Raw genomic sequence first — 24,283 nt, forward strand, 5'->3', positions numbered from 1 at the left:
TCATGGGAAGTTATATCATTGAGAGAAGGTACAGAGATATGATAAAAGATGGGCTTAGTGAGTACCCAGTAAATGTATTGCTTGCAACTTCAGTTATGTGATATTCAGTGCTAAGCTGTATTTGAATAGAGGTGGAAAATCCAGACGGTGAGAATAACCCAAGGTGGGGGTTATCAAAATATCAACAGCAGAAGGCCAAAGAGGGCAAAAAGAAAACATTTTATAGTATCTGAATATATGCTAGCTATATGCAGAGTCTGCATTGCAAAAGGAGACAAGTTAAAAGCCAACAGTGATAGACCAAAAAAAGCTGCAAAGTGTAAGAGCTGGAGGTTTCAGTGAGGATGAAACATAGGTTTACAAGTATAAGAAATCATAAACTAGAAGGTTGAAATTTAAGAGAGGGTTCCAGTTCTGGATTGCAGGAAAAAATATGAGGGAATAATGAGATCAGGGGTACAATTATCCCTGTGTTTAGTTGAGATGGGAATGAAGATGTAGGTTATGGGAATTTAGGTTGATGAATTTGGCAGTCTGGGTATTTTTGAGGATGTCTACTTGTCAAAGTTGTCCAAATCTGAGGGTGAAGATTAGGAAAGAATATTAGACTTTACAAGTATAGAACTACTTAAAGAGAGAGGGCATTAACTACAACCAAAATCTGCACAAGATGATATACAAAGATGGGAGTGCACTTCAAAAGAAAGATGATTATTGAATGATGATAAGAGATGGAAGATCTGGAAGTGGTAATGAGGAATAAATAATAATAATAAGATCAAGATTCTGGTCCATCTTCTAGAGGCTATAAAAGATGCCCCTAATACTTGAAGAGGGTGGCTGGTGAATGAATTAGTCAAAATCCTCTCAGGAAAGACAGACTTTTATTAGTACTAAAAGAAAAAAAAAGGGAGAGGAAAAAGTCTAAGATGAAGGAAAGTTTAATAAGAAGACAAATAAAGTTAACTACAGAGGATTTAATTTAAAAGAACCAAGGAGATTTAAGTGGAAACTAGGGTTTTCACAGTATATATCAAATGAATTCTAAGGAAACAATCAGTGTGAGTGAATTAAGTTTCAAGGTAGAGAAAGTATAGGTAAAATTTAACTAAGAATAAAGACATTGAAGAAATAGAAAGTACAAATCAAATACATGAAAACAAGAAAAGCAGAGTATGTTCAGATGTAATAAAGTAGACCAATATGCCTTGAATGAAAGGCTAGTGGTGTAACAGGAATTAAGCCCACAAAGGGACAATAGGGACAAATTTTCAAATATATAATAATGCCTCACTGGAAAGTTTAAGACTTTATTTTCTGGGTAATTAAGTCAGGAAATTAGATCTGAAAGCTAGTTCAGAATAAAACCCTACCCATATCTGAAACAGAATCTATACAAAGTTCCCAAGCAGTGGCTGCTCCCTTTCCAATTTTTTGAGTAACTACAGTTTTGAATAAGTTTTTCCTTATATTGAACAAAAATCTGGCTCTGCTACTTATCAATTGGCCCTATATTTGCCATTAAAGCAAGGAGTGAAACCCTAATCCTCTTCTGTATGTGGCCATTTAAGTATCTGAAGATTAGAATTCCACACTGAAGTCAGTAGTCTCTGAGGTGCTTTTTAAATGTTTTTAGCTATTTCAATATAATTGGTTTCCCTTGTAATCTTATATATTTTCATAGTTCTTAAAATATTATTACAAAAAGGGGCCCAAAGACTTCACCACACTTTCAAAGGGGGCCATGACGCAAAAAAGACTTAAGAATCCCCATCCTAAGTATTTTCTACAGGATAAAATATTCCCAATTTCTTTAAATGAATTTCTAATATCCTTCCTAAAATTTGGCAACCAGAACTAAATATGTAGTAGTCTAACCAGTGAAAAGAGAGCAACAGAATAAATAGCTTCCTCATTCTAGATGTCATACTTTTATTATTATGTGGAAGCCATACACTTATTAGGATCACATTACTCTTTTGTCTGTTGTATCACATTGTTCATTCATATTCATGTTAAAGTACATCAAAAGGTACACAGATAGTATTCTCCATTCTAGGCGTCTTTTTTAACATGTATTTTTTTAAAGAATTCAGTTTATTCCTTGGTAGTTGAATTTTTCAATTCAATTGAAAGATTTGACATTTGCCCCTACATTTCATCCTATTAGATGTATTTGACTCATTGTTCATTGTAGTCTTTTGAATCCCAATTCCCTCTTCAAAAATACTAAAAGCACAGATTATATAAATAAACCAAAGACAATCAGCAAAGGCTGTTTGTGTAACTTTTACCCCACACATGACCTGGCACCCTAACAGCTAACTAAAGGTCGCTCCTCCTTTGTGGATCCCTATTTTCTCATTTATAAAATGAAGGAACCAGATTAGATGATCCCTAATTCCCTTTAGAGTTCTACATTCTATTAAAAAAAAAAAAAGTGGGGTAGGATGCTGGAGTTAATGTATCCCACAAGCCATTTAAATCACTTCTACATAGGGTTTCTCCTGCCTGCTGTTTGATTAGCATTTATGTTTCTGAATTAGAGGTCATAGAGGAGAAAAAGTATTAACAGACACTGGGCAGAAGCCAATAATGATTTCACTTCATCCTGGATGCTTTCCATGGTGAACATTCAAAACTGTATGAGTAGTAGATTTTCAAGGATTTGTTTTTTTCTTGAAAAGGGGGCACCCTTTGTGTTCTTACTCCATAAATCTAGAAAAGGGTACTGGCTACATTATAATTTGAGATCTTATGCCAACCCTTATTTTTCTCTGGAGCTACTTCCTTTGTGTGAATAATGAAGACATCTTCCTGACAAGGGAGGAGAATGGCTAATAAATAGTGGAAAAAAACCATACATCATTCGATATCCAAAAACAATCACCCAAAATGACCCGACATTGAATCTCTTTCCTCTCCTTAAGTTCCATCTGGTTTTTTGACAACTACTCTCTTTAAAGCTACTGAGGCAGTATCTCCTATATGCTAATTTTTAAAAATTAAACTATATACTACTGCAAATATCTTTACTTTCACTATCTTATATTAATATAATTTTAGATTACTTGGCATAAACAAAATAATGGGAAAAAATGCTTTCCAGGAAGAATAGCCTTAATAGACTTACTTCTAATTCAAGTATACTTTCTCCTTCACTGATAGAGCTTAGTTGATTCAATACAATTCAATTCAACAAGTATTTATCAAATGCCTACTATGTGCAAAATATTATGCCAGGTACTAGGGAAATAGAAAAATAAAACAGATTCTGTACTCAAGGAGCTTACATTATTCTAGGGATGATAACATATAACAAAGACTGAGAAGTACAATTTATATAAAAGTAAACATCAAAAAATTTCAGGAGGGAGAGAACACTAATTGGGGAAGAAAAGAATGTCTTATAAAAAATCCTAAGCTGAACCTTGAAGGAAACTAGACAATCTAAGAAGCAAGATGTGAGAAAGAATCTAATAATGATAGGAGTTTGGGGAGACCCTGCAAAAGGCATGGAGACAAATGAAATGTCATGCATAAAGAACAGCCAATAGTCAATCTGACAATAACAGAGTTTGTGTGGTATAATTTGAAATAAGACCGGAAAGATAGGTGGGAGTCAGACTGTGTTGGACTTTAAATGCTGGGCAGTTAATTTTCTTTTTCATTTTAGAGACAACAGGGAAGATTTTGAATAGAAGAATGAAATATATTTTAGGAATATCAATCTGGAAGATATGTTGAGGATGGATTTAACAGAGAAAATAGTGGAAGCAGGGAGTCCAATTATATGCCACTGCAATAGTTTAGACTTTAACAAGTCTATTATTTTTGAATCTATAAGACTGCCCTATGAAGATGAGTAACATTACCCAATTGTGCCATTTTTTATATGAAATATAGCTTGAGACAGGACTGAAACTTTAATTTCTTAAAATAACTATTTTGTGACATGTAAATTTGATTGCACTGAATCATTTGATTTCTCCATTTCTCCATTATTCATTCTTTTTCCTGGTAGAAATTCTTCAACATTCAACTGGAATTAAATTAAAAGCTTTCCCATTGTGATTACATTAATCTAATTTCTCTTTAGTGTGAATTTTCTGGTGCTTAATAAAAACTGAGCTTCGACTAAAAGATTTCCCACATTCATTACACTCATAAGGTTTTTCTTTAGTATGAGTTCGCTGGTGTTCAGTAAGGTGAAAGATCCGATTGAAAGATTTTCCACATTCCCTACATTTACAGGGTTTATCTCCAGTATGTGTTTTCTGATGATCATGAAAAGTTGACTTATGCCGGAAAGCTTTCCCACATTCATTGCATTTGAAAGGTTTTTCTTCAGTATGGATTCTCTGATGTTGAACAAGATGTTTTCTCAGACTAAAAGCCTTGCCACACTGATCACATATATAAGGCTTCTCTTTGGTATGAATTATCTGGTGTTTAATAAAAAGTGCACTTCTACTAAAAGCTTTCCCACATTCATTACATTCGAAGGGCTTCTCTCCAGTATGAATTCTCTGATGTTCAACAAGACGGAAACGTCGACTATATGATTTCCCACATTCATTACATTTGTAGGGTTTTTCTTTAGAGTGAATTACCTGATGTCCTGTGAGGTATGATTTCTTACAGAAAGCTTTCCCACATTCATTACATTTATAAGGTTTCTCTGTAGTATGTATTCTCTCATGCTCAATGAGGCATGAACTATTGCTAAAAGCTTTCCCACACTGATTACATTCATATGGTTTATCTCCAGTATGTATTTTCTGATGACGTAAAAGGCCTGAATTCCTAGTAAAGGATTTTCCACAATGATTACATTCATAGTGTTTTTCCCCAGTGTGGGTTCTGATATGTTCAAGAAGTTGTGAACGATGACTAAAATTCTTCATACATTTGTCACACTCATATGGTTTTTCTCCAGTATGAATTCTTTGATGATCAATAAGGCGTGATTTGCACCTAAAAGCCATACCACATTCATTACAATCAAAGGGTTTCCCTCCACTATGGATTCTTTGATGATGAAAAAGGCTTGAGCTATTCTTGAAAGCTTTTCCACACTCTGTACATCTATAGGATTTCTCTGAGTTATGACTTCTCTGATGCTCAGTAAGGTTCCAGGACCGCCTGAAAGCTTTTCCACATTCTTTACATACATATGGTCTCTCTCCTGTATGAATTCTTTTATGTTCAACAAGGTATGAATTACATATAAAACCTTTACCACAATCACTACATTTATATGGTTTCTCTCCAGTATGAATTTTTAAATGCTGGAAAAAGCTCAAGCTATTACTCAAAGTTTTCCCACATTCTTCACATTTATAGAGTTTTCCTCCTTTGTGAATATTATGATGTCGAAGAAGACTTGAGCTATTTATGAAACCTTTCCCACATTCATCACATTTGTAGGGTTTTTCTCCAGTGTGTGCAATCTGATGCTGAAGAAGGTTTGAACTATTACTGAAAGCCTTTTCACATTCATTACATTTGTAGGGTTTCTCAATGGTATGAATTTTTTGATGTTCAATTAAGCCTGTGTTTTGTCGGAAGGCTCTTCCACATTTGTTACACCTATAAGGTTTCTCTCCAGTATGAATATTCTGGTGTTCAATAAGCGTTGATTTTCGCTTAAAGGTTTTCCCACATTCATTACAGGAAAAGGGTCTCTCTCCAGTATGAATAACTTGATGTCGAATCAGATCATAACTCCGATTAAACTTTCTCCCACATTCATAACATTCATAGCGACCTGGTCCAGTGTGGAGGCTCTGATGTTGAGTAAGATGGGCCATAGAAATAAAACTTTCTCCACATTTCTGACAATCATAAGTTTCTTCTTTAGTTTGGAACACTTGAAGTCCAACTATGGCAGAGTTCTGATTTAAAGAATTCCCATGTTCTCTAAACATGGGTGGTGGTTGTTCTTCTGTGTGTAATAATTGATAATTATTATCTAAAATTTCTTGCTTGAAAGTTGCTTCTTCATTCATGGTCCTGGTCTCACCACCTGACATAATAAACAGAAAATGACATGTCACCTAATTCTTATGCTAAATAAAGGAAATTGAAGAAGGGCCAAGAGTACACATGTAAATGTGAATATGATCCAAACCAATTCATAATTTGTATGGATAGCCAAATAAGTATTTTGAATCTTAACCTTCATCTAGTTCTACTTTTTATCTTACTTTGTCCATTAGTGGCCACAAAACTTATAGCTTTCACCTTCATTTAGCAGCCACTTTTAGACAAGGCTATTTAAAGTAGCTATAAACATACAAGAAATTGAAGTCCAGAGATATTAAATGATTTTCCCAAAACTACATTGGGAATAAGTGGCAAAGTCAATATTAAAGACAGCTATACTCCCCTACCTCTTCTCCAGACTATACATCCCAAATTTCTTCAACTTATCTCTAGTCTTCACCAACCTGGTTGGCTTCCTCTGAACAGCTTGCCAACATTGCCCTTAAAATATGGTTTCAGAATTGAATAATACAATAAATATGCCTTCCTGTATAGATCTTTGTGTTAGGCAGAAGAATATTTGAGGATAAAGTATGGTAATGGTAATCTATCTGAATCTAAAGAATACGTGCTCCTAATTCAGTTTCAATTGATCAAAGATGGACAGAAGCAGCTACACCCAAAGAAAGAACACTGGGAAATGAATATAAACTGTTTGCATTTTTGTTTTTCTTCCCGGGTTATTTATACCTTCTAAATCCAATTCTCCCTGTCCAACAAGAAAACTGTTTGGTTCTGCACACATATATTGTATCTAGGATATACTGTAACCTATTTAACATGTATAGGACTGCCTGTCCTCTGGGGGAGGGGATGGAGGGAGGGAGGGGAAAAATCGGAACAGAAGTGAGTGCAAGGAATAATGCTGTAAAAAATTACCCTGGCATGGGTTCTATCAATAAAAAGTTATTTTAAAAAAATAAATAAAGAAAGAATATGTGCTCCAATTCAACAAAAGATAAAGGAACTAAGCCTCTTGATGGTAGCAGAGAACTATTAGTAAAAGGGGAAACTAAAAAACTTCTTTAGGAACTGGGGACAAAGTTAGGCCTGCTGCTCAGAATCTCAGGAAAACAAAACTGATATTAAGAGCTAAGGAAAAAGATGAGAACTCCTACTTCCTCATGGGATCTGAGAAGATCAGGGAAAACTCAGTTTGAATTAAGGCTTAAATAAGGGGACTCCAGAAAGAGCACATAAACCATCTCTAGGAATAGTAGGGGAAAGATTCCAGTTCACGAACATGCTTAATTTATGAACAAGAATTGTGATATTGTTAAAACTTCCTCAATTGGACAAAGAAGGACTCTATTTACTCCATATGCTTATGATTGCCAACTCTTATGCAGCGGTAATACTTAAATGATTCTGACCTTTAAGGCTTTAACTATTAACCTGGAAATAAAATTAGAATCCATCAACTGGGGAATGGTTTAACAAATTGTGACATAAGAATATGTGGCATACCATAAGAAATAATAAATATTAAAATATAGGAAGACTTCACAAAGTGAAGAAAATAGAAACAAGAGAAACAATAATCACAGTTAAGTAAATCCAAAACTCCAAAGCAAACAAACACTAATGAATTTTAATAACAATCTCAGTCCTGGAGAAATGAAAAAAAAACACATCTCTGTTCCCAATAAAAAAGTTGGGATAATAAGGATGCAACACATACAGTCAGAAGAAGTCATTATTAAGCAATCTTAGATGTTTTTCTTTGTTACAAGGAAAATGTTAATGGAGGGAGGAGGTTTAAGGGGAGATACTGGTGAAAATAAAAAAATAATCAGTGAGGGTCCCAGAAAAGAGATAATGCAATATATCTCCTCCTTCAAAGCAAAATAATAATAATAATAATAATAATAATAATAATAATAATAGGGGATTAGTAGGACAGAATATTGTATACCCAGTAAGACACAGTCTTTTTATTAACTATTCTTGTGGCAAAGAAGAGTAAATGTGATGGCTGTAAAACAAAAACAAATGAATCAATAAAACCTTTTTAAAACAACAATAAAAACTATTTTAATGGTATAGGAGGTTAGTAAAGACGACTAGGGAATGAGAGGAGGAGAATGAGAATAGGTATGAGAGAGAATGGAGTGATAAAGACAATAGGATTTGATAAATGATTGGATATGAGGAAGAAGAAAAGAAATTCTAAGTTTTAAAGACATTCTGGGATACCAATTGTTCTTAGATTTACAGTAAAACATTAAAACACATGCAGAATTAAATTCATAAAGAAAAAAAGAAATTTTTGCAGGGTAACTACTAATGATAACAAGTGGATCAAGATTTTCAGGGCAAACAATGCTGAAGGGATTTCATCAGCAGAGGGAACTAATAAGGTGAGAATCTTTCCATGTAGGAATCATGCATACAAAAAGAATTACTCGAATAGGGTCATACAACTAACAAATTTCAGAGTGTCGATTTAAAACTACTTCTTCCTAACTCAAAATCCAGAATTCACTCTACAACACTACTGTGTTAAAGGCAAACTTGGTTATTGTATTCTATTGATTTTTCAAGAATATTGTGCACAAGAATAGAGCAAGTAAAGAGCCAGGTAAGGTTTATTATAGTTGAAGCATGGAGATGCAGCCATTTCTAAAGACCTGGTTATACTATTGATTATACTTCACTAAATGACCATTCTTTAGGAATAGAATAAGCAGCTGCAGTGTCATCTATGTCTGTTTGTGCTTATACTATGTGCAGGAAGTTTGTGTTTGTATCTAGAAAGGGTCTTTTGATAAAAATATGGTACTAGATCAGCAGATGCTTCACCCTTGAGAATAAGCCAGTCAGAACCCCTCCCCAACTTAAGGGTTCTATCTCACCAACAAGTGTGCAATGATAGTCTTGTATTCATACAAATTAAGGGGCTCTTAAATAGAATCTGGACATCAGCCCTCTCTTTTCTGGTGCTAGGTTACATCTAGCTGTATATTCATAAAAAAAAAAAATCATTATAAGCAATTTGAAGCTTCTATTGGATTTGTTATAATGATATTTTAAACATATTTCATTTTGAATGTGACAGCATGCTATAGTGGAAGGAGTTCTATGTTTGGAGTATAAGGCCTGCCCTGTAACAAATCCTAGAAAAGTAATTTAACCTCATATAACTTCCCTAGGATCTAAATCAACCTATCTATCTATCTGTCTGTCAGTCTGTCTCTTTCTCTATCCATCCTAAGTCAAAAAACTGGCTGGTGGAAGGAGTTTCCCATAATAATGGACTCACAGAGGCACCTAGTTAATGTAGTGAATAGAGCACCAGCCCCTGAAATCAGGAGGACCCGAGTTCAAATCTGGTCTCAGACACTTAACACTTCCTGGCAGTGTGACTCTGGGCAAGTCACTTAACCTCAGGTACCTCAGCCAAAAAAAATTTTAATGGACTTACAGATCCTTCAAGTTTTCACTTTGAAGAAAATTCATTTTGGGTAATATATGATGGAATGGAACATCGAGAGTCCTAAGCTCTCCAAGAGCTTACAGGGCAAAATAGTAAAAATAATAGTGTACTGAAAGTCAGGAGAACAGGGTTTTAGCCCCTGGCTCACCCATTAAATGGCTGAGTAACCTTACTCAAGTCATTCATCTATCCTAAAACTCAATTCTTGTAATGTAAAGTGAGACCTGTATAATTTGGGCAAACTACTTAACATCTTTAAGTTTCTTCTTTTGCAAAAGGCAGGGTTTGGGCTAAGACACATTCCAGCTCTAAAATTCTATAATCTCTGATAAAAGTACACTTAGAACAAAAAAGTAGGAAAACTCCCACATAAACTTAAAAAACACTCCTGACAACCAAATTAAATTAGATGAGATGTAGAGAATATTGAATAAAAAGATGTGAAAAGTAAAATGACAGCAGTATGTCTTAAAATTGTTTTGATTCATTACATATATGAAGAAAATAATTTTCTCAGTTCTCCAGAAGGGAAAAAAGGGAAACCCTGGAAGGGAAATGCATCCAATCAACAGTAATTTACTACATGCCTATTATGTGTGATTGAAGGGCATGGGGGTAAAAAGGAACAAGATGTGGTTTCTACCTTCAAAGAGTTTAAAGGGTACAACAAGACCAGGGATTAGCCTAGATGAAACTGAAATGTTTGTGAACCATGTCTGTAAAAAACAGAAGATCAAATGCCTAAAGCTTTGTTAGAAAAACATTTATAGAACCTCTTCTTGATTTCAAGTAGCCCAGTCAAAGATGGTTTGTTGGAATCTTTACAAACTGTTAAGTCACTAGAATTGATCAAGACAATAATTATCTAACTTAGCATGGTTCAGTATGATTGATCTGATCCTACAAGGAGATGTTATGGGCCAGAAGAAACAAGGTACTAAGTGGAACTGAGAAACAATGCTTGTGTTCACACCTTCATTCATTGGAGTTCACACGTTTGGGAGATTTCAGGGTTTAGTATGAGATATCCGAATTCACATCTCCCTTGAAGCTCTTAGGGCCAGAGAGCACTCTGGGAGGAAACCCATAATCCCACTCTCTCGGAGAAGGAGCATAAATAGAGCTTCATTGAGCCAGTCAAAGGCGTTCAGCTGAAAAGATTAAGAGGAGAGTGTCAAGTCAGTTCAGAGGAAAGCCCTCGGAGGCAAGAGAGATTTATTCCATTTTCCACCTGGCTGGCTGGAGGCTGAAGGACAAACCTTTGGATTTGGAGACATTTGGAGGGAGCTCTTGGAACCAAGCAGAAAGATAGGCCTCCTAAGCTAAACGGGCTATTTTGTAGAAGCAATAAAAGATCTGAACTTTTATCAGCTGGCTGCATTTGGGTGATTATTGCTTTTAACTGAAACTAAGGCTGCCTCCAGAAAACCTCCCCGAGAAACCCGCTCTCTCCCAGGGAGAACTATTATATTAAAGAAGAAAAACACCACAATGGTTCAACATTTAGATCCCACTGCTTGGCTATCTCTTCTTTTCCTATACTCTCTCAGTCATCATATGTACTTGGCCACAATACCCATAGTCAGTTCTAATCTCTCTCTTGACTATGGCATTAAGGAACAGAAGGAGGAATTCCATTCAACAGCTGAAGAACCATACACACTCCAGACAGACAGAGTTAGAGGCAGTCAGTCACTCAAGGATGGAAGTAACTTCAAAAGCATTACCCCTAAGGACAGAGAATAGAGCTGACTATAAATGCACAAGAGAGCTAGCCCTTTTAGCTTTGTGAGGACTCTACTAAGAAAGGACTTAGAAGCCCTTCATTCCATAGTTGAGAGCTACCTTGGCTACATGTGTGCCTCACTACCATTCTTTCCATAGGCACTGTATCTGTGGGAGAGTATATCCAAAGTTTGTGAGGAAATGTTTTATAGCTACTATATTTACTATGCTGTTTTTACTAGGTGTCCTAAATAAGAATTACTTGTATTGAATGGCCACTATTAATGGAAAGCTTATCAGTGAAAACTCTCATATTATACTTTTTAAAAGTGTACCCATGGAATACTCTACAACCCAGGGTAGCAGCTGTCTTCATCCCCAAATTGGAGAAGTCAGGATGGGGGCTGGGAAGAAAGGAGCCTAGTACCTCATCAATATTATAATTCCTGCTTCCTTAAAGCAATTCTAGAATACTTTCCCTTTTCACTTCTCCCCTCAAGTAGAATTTATTATAATGACTATATATATATATATGTATATATCTTGTATATATCTTGGGACTATATTACAAAATTTTTTTTAATTTTTTAAACCTTACTATATTTGCTTAGGTTAATATTAAAATAAATCCCTTAACCTCTCAGAATCTCAGTCAAGGTAGACACACTAGGGAAACTCAAGGAAGGTGAGTCTGAACAACCCCTGCAACCAAACATTGTTCAAGGAATCCCCAGTGAAAGTGAAAACCAGATAAATTGTGGTATATGAATGTTATGGAATATTATTGTTCTGTAGGAAATGACCAGCAGGATGAATACAGAGATGCTTGGAGAGACTTACATGAACTGATGCTAAGTGAAATGAGCAGAACCAGGAGATCATTATATACTTCAACAACGATACTGTATGAGGAATGTATTCTGATGAAAGTGGATATCTTCGCCAAAGAGAACATCTAACTCAGTTCCAATTGATCAATGATAGACAGAAGCAGCTACACCCAGAGAAGGAACACTGAGAAATGAGTGTAAACTGCATTTTTGTTTTTCTTCCCAGGTTATTTTTACCCTCTGAATCCAATTCTTCTTGTGCAACAAGAGAACTGTTTGGTTCTGCACACATATATTGTATCTAAGATATATTATAACATATTTAACATGTATAAGACTGCTTGCCATCTAGGGGAGGGGGGAGGGAAGGAAGGGAAAAATCAGAACAGAAGTGAGTGCAAGGGTTAATGTTGTAAAAAAATTACCTAGGTATATGTTCTGTCAATAAAAAGTGAAAGAAAGAAAGAAAGAAAGAAAGAAAGAAAGAAAAAGAAAGAAAAAGAAAGAAAAAGAAAGAAAGAAAGAAAGAAAAAGAAAGAAAGAAAGAAAGAAAGAAAGAAAGAAAGAAAGAAAGAAAGAAGAAAGAAAGAAAGAAAGAAAGAAAGAAGAAAGAAAGGAAGGAAGGAAGGAAGGAAGGAAGGAAGGAAGGAAGGAAGGAAGGGAGAAAAAGAAAAAAAAGAGAGAAAGGAAGGAAAGAAAAGAAAGAAAGAAAGAAAGAAAGAAAGAAAGAAAGAAAGAAAAAAAGAAAGAAAGAAAGAAGAAAGAAAAAAAAGAAAGAAAGAGAAAAGAAAGAGAGAAAGAGAAAACCAGAGATGCTCTCAATAGAACGGGTGTGGAGGCCTACCCCAACAGTAGTCCAAGAGCCCAACTCACTTTCCCTCCTTTTCTGGTACTTGAGAGACAACTAACAACACTCTATCATTACAAGTCCTTTGAGAGTAGATAACCCAAAGTCAAACAATACATTTCTCTGTTCTTTAGTTAGCAAATTCTCACCTCCTTTTCTATTTTTAACAGAGATTAAAAGTTACCAGCTGCCTATAGAAAAAAATAAACATTTTCTACTATTACTTTTTTCTCCTCTCCATCTTTGGCATCTTACTGGATACGATTATTCTGCTCTGCCTTTCTTTTCCATTCTATTGTTAAATATTTGTTTCTTCAAAATCAATCAATCAATAGCCCTGACTTACTTCCATTAAAAGAAATTAATTAAAACAAGATAGCAAAGGAATATCAAAGACATTTAGTTAAGCAGTTGTACTCTGCACCATACCACATCATACATATACACACTACTACCATGGCCTCCCTTTCCTCATTTTCTATCACACTAAAAAGTAACTCATATATTACAAAACAATTATTAAACGTCTACTATATTCAAAACAGAGTTTACAAAGATCGAAAACAATCCAATCCAATAAAGATAGTGGTTTCTATTTAAAGACAATATTGCTTGAAGTATTATTTCCCTCTCTCAAATTACTTCCTAATAAAATTATTTCTTAATGATAGCTCCCAACAGCAGAAGAACCCTCCTTCATAAGCAATAGTTAAGCAAAATAAACATGCTTTATTCCACATTTTTATGAAACTATCTCTCTGATAAGAAGCAATATACAAATTTCACTGACCGCTTTCTGAAGTCATGATTGGTTCCTGCATTGATCAGAGATGTGCAGTCTTTCACTACTGTTTTCCTTTACATTAATATTCATACTTATTTTTCAATCCTTTCATCTGGTTTCCCACTCTTACCACCAGACTAATACTCTTCTCCAAAATTACAAGCAACCTCTTTTAAGTGCTAAGTCTGAAGGTCTTTCCTCTATCTTGAGACAGCTAAGTGGCACAGCCCACTGAGCACTGGGCCTGAAGTTAGGAAGACCTGTGTTCAAATCAAGCCTTAGACATTTACTAGCTGTGTGACTCTGAGCAAGTCATGTAATCTGGATGCCTTGGTTTTCTTAACTGTAAAATAGAAAACAGCATACACTTTCCAGGAGAAGTGAAAATCAAATGAGATAAAATTTATAAAAGCATATGGCAGAATGCCTGGCAAAAAAACAGGCATGTACTTATTTCTTTTCCTTCTTTTGTCCTTATCATTAAACACTGTGAAGTGGAAGGCAAAGTTTCAATCATATGTACTAATTCTTTCTGATCACTCCTAAATACTCTCTCTTTCAAGGGTCTTTAAGACTGCTCCTTTTCTGGTTCTCTTCTTACTTGCTATGATGAGCCCTCAGTATGTTATTAACTAAGTACATCCAGGTTCCATCCTGAGGCTACCTTTCTCATCACATCATCTCAGCAATCTCAATCACTCCCAAGGGTCTAATATATATATATATATAGCTTCAAAACTAAATGTACTATCTTCTGAGCTCCAGTCACTATTAATGACCTTCTGAACATCTTCATATAGATGCCTTGTGGGTATCTGAAACACATATCTAACTATCGTCCTCCATCTAACCTCTCTCTTCCAAATTTCTATTTTTGCTGAAAAACATCATTATTCTTCCAGTTACCCAAGTTTAAAACCTAGAAGTTACCCTTGACTTTTTTTTCACCCTGATCACTCCTCTCAAATAGTTAATCAAGTATAAAGTCTTGTTGATCTTAATTCCACATCTCTGTGGTGTTTCCATCTTCTTTCAACTCATCAAACTACCATCCTATTTTAAGGTTTCATCACTTTTTGCCTGGCTTATTGAAATAGCCTCCTTAATGGTCTTTATGTTTCTACCCTCTCCCCTTTCTACCTCCACACAGCTGCATCTTCTTAAAGTACAAGTTTGGCCCTATCATTCCCCAGCTCAAAAATGTTCAATGGCTCCCTACTGCCTTTAGGATAAATCAACAATTTGGAATTCAAAGCTCTTCATGATCTATTTCCAGCCCAACTTTCCCTATATATTTCCTATCATTATCTTGTTCATATGCTACATTACAGACAGACTGGTCTATCTGCTGCTCCTGATCCATCTCCTACTTCTACGGCTTTGCACAGGACATCCAGCAGATAGGAACTGTTTTTCTTTCTCTTTGCCTCTTAAGAAGCTTAAGTAACTTTTGATAATAACAGTAACTGACATTCTTCCTCAAAATATCCCATACTGATTGATCTGTGTACTTACTGTATCCTTTTTTTTTTTTTTTTCCTGAAGCAATTGGGGTTAAGTGACTTGCCCAGGGTCACATAGCTAGGAAGTGTTAAGTGTCTGAAGCCAGTTTTGAACATAGCTCCTCTGGACTTCAGGGCTGGTGCTTTATCTACTCTACCATCTAGCCTGCCCCTTCTCTACAAATTCTAAAAATTCTCTCAGCAAATGTTTTGAAATTTATAATTTACAAGAGTTGCTTAGGTGGCTGAGAAACTAAATAATTTGCCCAAAGTCACAAAGCCAATATGTATAAGAGGCAACACTTTAACTCAATCTTCCTTATTATAAGGCACCTCTCTATTCACTACCCAAGTAGCTTCTCCTCAGTCAAAATAAATAAAACCTTAAAAATTACCTTCATTCTATCTCAAAACAAATATATTATGAGGAACAATGGGAAATAATTCATAATTAATAACATCAAAAATTTAAGTTAAAGATTAACATTATAGCTACAAAGTATGTTGTATGTGAAAGTCTATATGATCTGGTCTAAATTCTGCTAGAAACAAAAGATACTATATATATTATATCTATATAGACACATAGAGAGAAGGGGAAAAAAACCAACAGTATAGTTTCTACTTCTCACCATTCTGGTGCAGCAGGTGGGGCTGTAGGATCACACGTTCAGCCTTGTCTGTCACAGGCTGGAGTTGGAATCTCTTGGACTCCCATTCTGTCTGAGTCAAAATCTCTTGTCCAGGTGTCAGGTCCAAGGCCTGTAGACAATTGACAACATAGAAGAATTGAGTTTAGCAGACAATTCAAATGCCTGCTTAAATGGAAGCTTAAAATTAAGAAACATCAACAGGATTCAAAATATTCTATCCCCTCAGAAATTTCATAATAATCTTATGTCCTTGGGATACAGTAGATTTATCAACAGAAGGCCTGGGATCAAATCCTCTCTACCCGTGGATCCCATTTTACCTCTGCATCTCAGTTTCCTCTCCCATAAAATGATGGAAGTTGAACAAGATGACCTGAGGTACTCTTCAGCTCTGAATCCTACAATCCAATAGATTTTACCATATGGTTGTGTGTTTTCTGGTAGATCATAAACTCTTTGAGAACACTGATTATGTCTGAATTATCTTCTTCGTTCCTACCAAAGTGTTTGATTTGCTTGTTGATTTGGTTTTTTGAAGAAAGGATCAAGAACTTGAAGTTTGGTCTGTTTTGCAAGGTAATGGGAAGATGAAATAATATAAAAATCTCCAGACCCTCTTTAACAAAGCAATTTATTAAAGATTAATGTTTGGAATGATATTATTAGGGGGAAACATAATTACCCTAATCATAAGGACAAAAAAAAAAAACCTTTGAAATGCCCAGTCATACTTACTTAGTGATTCTTGATCGATATATAAAATATAAGATATACTAATATCTTAAAATCAAATTTGGTTCAACTCACTTCTTTATTTCCTTCATTTTCTAGGTTTTGTTCAATAAAGCTCTCTCCTATATGTTCCTTTTTCCATTTCTACTGCCATCATTCTAGTCCAGTTCTATATCATCATTTCTTTTGTTTCCTAATTAATCTGCCTGCTTTCTGTCTCTAATCCATTGCACATTTTACCAGTGTTCACATTATTCAACATAAATTTTTAATAGCTGCCCAAATATTTAAATTATATCCAATTTTCCTGGTTTACAGCCCTCAAAAAAAAAAAAAATCTGGCTTCATTGTATATAGGCCACTTTATCAATGGAACCCTCTGTTCCATTTCAGGCCTGTTGCTTCACTGTACTACAAAATCACTATAATTACAGCCGTTTCTGTGACTGTGCTTATCCATATTTTACTTTTTATTTTATACCTATCTCCTTTAAAAGAAGTATATACCAATTCACAATATTCTCTCTAGTCTGAAATCCTGATGTGGCTTTATTATCTTTTAATTGGTTTGGCAAAGGACTATGAAATATTGATCTGTTTATATGTTTTGTTTCATTAATATAATTTATTAATGATGTTCTGTCCACCTCCCAGCTCCTAGCATGGTACTTAATAAAAGATGAGCACTCTCTACTAATTTCTTGGACTTGAAAATTAAGTCATGCATATATACTAACAAGTTCACCTATGATGCTAAAGATTTCAGTTGGAGATCAACATGATCCATGAACATTTTCCCTATTCATCTAAGCTATTCCCAAAAAAGGGGGCTGGAGTAAGGGCACAAAGGAACCTACCAAAAAAATGTCTTAAAAAATTAGTGACACATTAGCTCACACAGGACCACACCTGATGGATTCCTTCTTTGTCTGGGTCCAAGCTTTGTGGAACTAGGGCTGCCACCTCCCTTGAATTTGCTGCCATCAAGTCTACTCTGGCTTGGAGTTTGTGTTGTGGAAAATCAAACTGAGGTCTCCCCACTGCTTTATCCTGGAGTTTTCAAGTGTACTAGAGATCTGAGAGAGATAAGCATATTAACAAAAGCAGCAGACACAGACACACACACACATATATATACACACATATACGTGTTCTCCAACCCCCTAATTATAACCCATACAACATCTTCATCATTATCTAAATTAGATTAAGCATAGGGCTTCATGGCAGAGGTTTAAGAACTGTAGCTCGAATTATCACAAGGGTTAAATTGCTACATGTGTGTTTAAGAATTGTACCGCGAATAGCCACAAATAGATTTAAGAACTATCCTCAAATAGCTACGGAGCCATGGCTTAACTGTTCCCAGAATTGCCACATGTGCGCTGAAAAACTGCCCTGAATTGCCACTGAGCCATGGCCTAAAGGACTGTGCCCCGCACCTCCAGGTTGAGCAGAGAATTACACCTGCAGGCCACCAGCTACACAGGCAGGGGTGACCCCGTAGGTATGCCGGAGGAAGGAATTAGGAATCTGTGGGTGAACCCACGTAAGAAAAGCCGCCCTCGATTTAGGAAGACATTTAAATTTTCATTCCGAGCAGTGTCAGGAGGGAGGGGTCAAAGGTGCTCCGCGATGCTTGGATTCCTCCGCTACTTTCTGAGGTCTTTAAGTCCCGTGCACCGCAGCCCCGCGGCTTCAGTGACCCGAGAATGCTTCTTCCCTCAGGCCAGGGGTTCTTTTCCCTCGAGCTCCCAGGAACTCCAGGGCCAAGACACCACCATCCTTAATTCCCTTCTCTGAGGCTTACAACCAAAATGCCCGCCCTCAGTAGCTACAGTTTCCTCCCTACTTGGTCCCAACAAGCGGACTCAATCCGTAACTCGGAACACAAGCCACGTGCACCAAGAAAGGGACATAGGCAGGAAGTGAGGGGCGGGGAGACGAGGGGGGGTGGGAGGGGAGAAGAGGAAGAGGGGAAGAGGGGGAGATTTCCATATCTGAGTTCCAACGGCTGAAAGGGACACTTTTCCTAGCTGCACTTCCGGTGCCTCTCTGGGAATTTGGGAGGCCTCCGCGTATCGTTGGTTTCAATAGCGAACTAAAGGGAAAAAAATTTTAAGTGACTATCCCAGGGTCACATACATAGTGGAAGCAGAGCCTTAATTAGAGTACAAGTCATTTCATCCAACCTGGCCATTTCCCCAAGATCTCATGTGACCTCCCCCTTTTTGACCTTTGCTCCCACAGCTTTGTGTCATAATTGTGGAGATCTATGATTCCCACGCCAGTAACAAGATACTTGATACATTACATCACATTATATGATCAATTCATTTTTTAAAATTACCCGATTGTCAACAAAGCATGTCTAACGTCTTCTGATGTTATGCCACAGTTCTCTTTAACTGTCCTGACTCAGTTTCCCTGCACTAGTTTCCCTTGTCTCAGTTTCCTTAACTGTTCTGTCTCAATCTCTTTAGTTGTAAATCCCCCTCTGACCCAGTAAGACTGAGGATTATTTGCTCTAAGGTTATAAATTAGCAAGATAAATAAGAGAGTAGACCTCCTGACTCTTTTGTGTCCTCAAGAATTTACAATATCCCTCTAAAATATTCCAAGATATATCTTTACTTCTTTGTATTCAGATATCCTGTCTCTGGGTTTTCTAGGATTTATGGCCTCCCTATTCTGATAGAGGTTTTCCCTCATTTCTTACCCCTTCCTTTGTTTAGAGAAAAGATATTTAAAAAGTTGGGGTTCTTCCATTCATTGCTGGAGGCTGGCAGCTGGAGGCTGGCGGCTAGATGCTGGATTCTGGACGCTGGATTCTTTGAGATAACAGTCTCCTCCAGCCCTGGGACTAACATGGATTCCTTGGTCCCAGTATATCTTTATCTCTGTCTGACTGGATAATTTGAGACGAGAGTCCTGTCCAGTCAATCTTACTCTCCCATTAATAAAATATCAAAAACTCTTTAATCTCTCTCCTGCCTCAGTTTCTCTGGCATTACACTAATTCATTTCTCAAATTTTAAAAATATTGTCAAAATTTGGTAAACATTAACATAAACATTTCCATATTTAGTAGCCTCAGTAGCATTTATTTATTTATATAGTGCTGAGTGCTTTACAAATTCATATACTTTACAATCCTGAAAAGTACTAATATCCCCATGCTACAGTTGAAAAACTGAGGCAAACAGAGGTTAAGTGGATGAATTGTGACTATTAATTATTTTTTAAAAAATTACAACACTTCTGCTTCTGTGTCCCTTTCTGAGCATTTTGCTCTTTTGAATTTTTAAAATTTTTCATTACCTCTTTTCCTTCATCTTTTTAAATATTACTATCATTACTCCACATAAAATCCCACCCTTTTAACAAGTACAATCAAGCAAAACAGAGTCATATGCTGTCAATGTATGAAAATATATGTCTCAGATTAGAAGGGAAACAATAAACTGGGAAAATATTTTTACAGTCAAAGGTTCTGATAAAGGCCTCATTTCCAAAATACATAGAGAATTGCCTCTAATTTATAAGAAATCAAGCCATTCTCCAATTGACAAATGGTCAAAGGATATGAACAGACAATTCTCAGACAAAGAAATTAAAACTATTTATAGCCATATGAAAATATGCTTCAAATCATTATTAATCATAGAAATGCAAATTAAGACAACTCTGAGATGCCACTACACACCTGTCAGATTGGCTAGAATGACAGGGAAAGATAATGTGAAATGTTGGAGGGGATGTGGGAAAACAGGGACACTGATACATTGTTGGTGGAATTGTGAACACATCCAGCCATTCTGGAGAGCAATTTGGAACTATGCTCAAAAAGTTATCAAACTGTGCATACCCTTTGATCCAGCAGTGTTTCTACTGGGCTTATACCCGAAAGAGATCCTAAAGAAAGGAAAGGGACCTGTGTGTGCCAAAATGTTTGTGGCAGCCCTGTTTGTAGTGGCTAGAAGCTGGAAAATGAATGGATGCCCATCAATTGGAGAATGGTTGAGTAAACTATGGTATATGAATGTTATGGAATATTACTATTCTGTAAGAAATGACCAGCAGGATGAATACAGAGAGGACTGGCGAAACTTACATGAACTGATGCTAAGTGAAATGAGCAGAACCAGGAGATCATTATATACCTCAACAACAATACTGTATGAAGATGTATTCTGATGGAAGTGGATTTCTTTGACAAAGAGATCTAACTCAATTTCAATTGATCAAGGATGGACAGAAGCAGCTACACTCAAAGAAAGAACACTGGGAAATGAATATAAACTGTTTGCATTTCTGTTTTTCTTCCCAGGTTATTTATACCTTCTGAATCCAATTCTCCCTGTGCAACAAGAAAACTGTTCAGTTCTGCACACATATATTGTATCTAGGATATACTGTAACCTATTCAATATGGTAATCCTCTGGGGCAGAGATGACAAATATAAAAACCAAAATTTCCCAAAGCTCCTCAACTAGATTAAAATGTAATTGAGTGAAACAAAGCTGGCAAATGAAAGCCACCTTACTTAAACAGGAACTGTATATATGCTTTCCTGGAATGGCTGCAGTGATGGGGAGAACTGTGAAGCTGGTATAAGTTTGCAATCAAAACTAATTTAGTCAACAAGCTTAAAACATGCCTCACCAAAGAAGTAAATGACAGGCTCATGACAATGAGATTGTCACTTTCAGAAAAAGTACCTCACCACCATCAACCACCCACAATGATGAAATCTAATGAGGTCAAAGAAAAATTTTATGAAGATGTGGAGATCCTCATTATCAATGTACTCAAAGAAGAGAAACTTATAATTCTGTATTTTTTCAAAACCAGAGTAGGAATAGACTACTGGACATGGCAGGGAATTCTTGGAAGTAATGGAGTTGGAAACAATAACAACAGTTACTACTAAAAATACTAATGTGCTTATCACTTGTGCTGGACTGTTCAAGCACACTTCTCCCTAAATGGAGTAGGGCTGCTAGAGTCATACTTATCTGTCCTCAGTGCCCCACTGGTTACACACAGAGATGAGTCGATCAGGAGGTGCAAACAGTCTATTTTTATTCAGACACCATCTCAGCAAGGATAGCAAGAAGCAAGAAAGAGAGTTCCTTGGAGCTGTCGATTTATGCTTCCTCTCTTCCCAGATTACTTGTGCTCCCCTCTCAGCACTGCCATAGGTGGAAACCACAGAAGGGAGGCATGTGGAATGATGCATGTAGAGTAATGTTGCACCCAAGGAGGAAATCGAATAAGAGGACACACCCCTCAACACCTCAAAGAATCTATAAAGTTCCTAAAATTCCTTCAAAGTACAATCTCCCACCTAAGAAGCCATGCCTCCTAGGCCTGCCCTGCCCAAGCTAACATGGCAAAGAGGCTATATGGTATCTCGGAGAAAGGAATTCCCCTAACTTCCCCCTTTTTTATATTAAGACCAAATGTTCTCATGTTTATGAATGAGAAGCTCTTCCTTAAGCATCTCTATAGAATTTCTAAGAATATGTATAAAGCATCCTAACAAAAGTAGGCAAAGGCAAAAGAAACAACAATAACAAAAAGGGCAATATAGAACCCATGGGATACAATAGAGAGGATGGGAAAGATCCATTCACTAATTTGGTGTACTATGTCATCAGATTCATGTTGGAGCTAAGTATCTGAAATGTTATTTACCAAGTCTATTAGTAGTCATATCACCCTTAGGTCATCCGTAAACTTTGTGACCTGTATGGTGGCAATGATATGAGTGTCATTGTACCAAGAGGAAAGAAATGAGGGCGTGTCAATGTATATTGGTAGGCGGTCACAAGCGTCATTGTGAACGAGGGGTGTCATGCAAACCTGGGAGTAGCGTCCATCACATGGCATTCATTGTTTCAATTCAAGACACAACTGTTGGAATCCTTACTAACTGCTAACTAATTAGAGTTGATCTAATCTTACAAGAAGATTTTGGCCAGAACCTGAAACAAGGTACTAAGTAGAACTAATTAATACAAGGCTTGTGTCCACACCTTTACTCATTGGAGTTCACAAGTATGCCAGCTTCACAAAGTAAACTTTCTAACTTCAAGGGAGTTCACACCTCCCTTAAAGCTCTTTGGGCCAGAGAGCACTATGGGAGAAAACCCATAATCCCATTCTCTCAGAAGAGTCAGATAAAAGGCCAGCAATGAGGGATCTAGGGGAGAATACATTTTTCCTCTTGACTGGCTGGTCGCAGAAGAAAGTTCAGCTGGACTCGAGAGGAGCGACTCTGGTGGCAGACGAAGGGTTTTCAGAGGATACAGCTACGAGTGGAGAGTTCAGTGGACAACCAGATTCATCTTCACCTCATACCACTGTAGTTGGTGGCTGGGCTCCCCAGAAGGAGACAAGAGAGACATTCCATCTCTGTGTTGGCAGAGGCAGAGGCTGAAGGACAGAACCTTTGGATTTGGAGACATCCGAAGGGCTCCAAGCCTCTAAACCGGCTGTGCTTTGAGAAGAACAAGAACTCCAACATTTGAACTCTAACACACAACAGTTCATTCCCAATGTCTTGTGTGATAGACACTAACTTGTGGAGTTGAGCCTCTATCTGCTGATCAATATCAACCTGGACCTGCAAGATGTGGGCAAACTTGTCTGCCAAGTCTTGGCACCTGAAAGGCAAGCAGTGCAGTCTCCCTGTACAAGTCTTGAATTTGGAACTCCTTGAAGATGGTCTTGGCATTGTTTCAGGCATTTCCTGTGTTGTCTCCTTCGGCCCTTGTTTTGATGGGGGCAACTTTCCTTGTTCTTCCTGGAATCCAGTGGCCTTCCCCATCAGGACCGGCAAGACATAAATCATCCTGGCCCTCTCCAAAGCATTAAGAATGGACTTTGCCAATGTCCTTCCTCATCCTTCCAAAGGACCTTTTGTATATTCTCTGGCGCTTGAAGCACAGTTTTCATGGGGCTTAGTTTTCTGTTCTGTCTGTAAGATTGTGCCAAATGTATCATTCCTGGAGAGAGGCCTGTATCCCTATCCAGGCACAAAAAATTATAAGTATATAAGGCCTTATCCACATCTGCCTGTGTGGACCATCAAAGATTGTGTCTATTTACTCCCCTTTTCTGTTTAACATGGGTGGCCTTCATCATGTGATGGGCCCATTCCACTATAGTCTGATCCTGTGGATTATAGGGTTATAAGCTGGACCACTGTCGGTCTTTATGGTATTAGGAACTTCGTGAGAGGAGAAGCAACTATACAAATGAAGGAGTCACTGTGGTCCAAATGAATTTAGAAAAACTATCAATATAAACATGGATGGCCATATGGTCCACATGTGTCACATCCATTTGCTACAAATCATTGGGGAATATATACTAGGGATTAATTCCTTTCCTAGGTGGGGGAGGGAAGAACACACTGAATACACTGCTTCACTATCTGTCAGGCTTGTTCCCTGGTGAGGCTATAAAGGTGATGTAGAGAATTAGCAGGTAAGTGGAGAAAATCATGGACATATTCAGGGGGTGTTTACTGTTGAGAAGGTTACATTGTAAAGCATGGTCCACCACCTCACTGCCAGCAAATAAGCCTCCTGAACTGCATTGGTGAGAGTATATACATGCAGGACATAAATGGGATGTTCCCTAGTCTAAAAATCAGCTGCAACTCAGCAAAAGGATTAGCAACCTCAAAGCCTCTGAGCACTTGGACAGCATATA

At 36.9% G+C, this 24,283-nt stretch overlaps 1 protein-coding gene across 1 annotated transcript; it reads right to left on the reverse strand.

The window, feature by feature from the left end:
* Nucleotides 1-1,915: 1,915 nt before the first annotated feature.
* LOC127560830 (zinc finger protein 883-like) lies at nt 1,916-18,451 on the reverse strand. The gene is made up of 3 exons (XM_051995706.1): nt 17,467-18,451; nt 15,805-15,934; nt 1,916-6,028 (listed from the first exon to the last, which is right to left on the reverse strand). Exons 1-3 carry the CDS (start codon nt 17,539-17,541, stop codon nt 4,080-4,082), a joined length of 2,154 nt encoding a protein of 717 aa, XP_051851666.1. The 5' UTR covers nt 17,542-18,451; the 3' UTR covers nt 1,916-4,079.
* Nucleotides 18,452-24,283: the final 5,832 nt, after the last annotated feature.

Source organism: Antechinus flavipes, chromosome 4 (assembly GCF_016432865.1).
Source record: "Antechinus flavipes isolate AdamAnt ecotype Samford, QLD, Australia chromosome 4, AdamAnt_v2, whole genome shotgun sequence".
Taxonomy (NCBI): Eukaryota; Metazoa; Chordata; class Mammalia; order Dasyuromorphia; family Dasyuridae; genus Antechinus; species Antechinus flavipes.

Excerpts from the sequence above, each read along its gene's own strand:
- LOC127560830 (XM_051995706.1), bottom strand. The coding sequence starts at position 17,541 with ATGGCAGCAAATTCAAGGGAGGTGGCAGCCCTAGTTCCACAAAGCTTG. Across the intron at positions 15,935-17,466 it reads ACAAAGAAGGAATCCATCAG|GCCTTGGACCTGACACCTGG; the intron begins GTGTGGTCCTGT and ends AATTGTCTACAG. Across the intron at positions 6,029-15,804 it reads CCACCTGCTGCACCAGAATG|GTGGTGAGACCAGGACCATG; the intron begins GTGAGAAGTAGA and ends TTATTATGTCAG.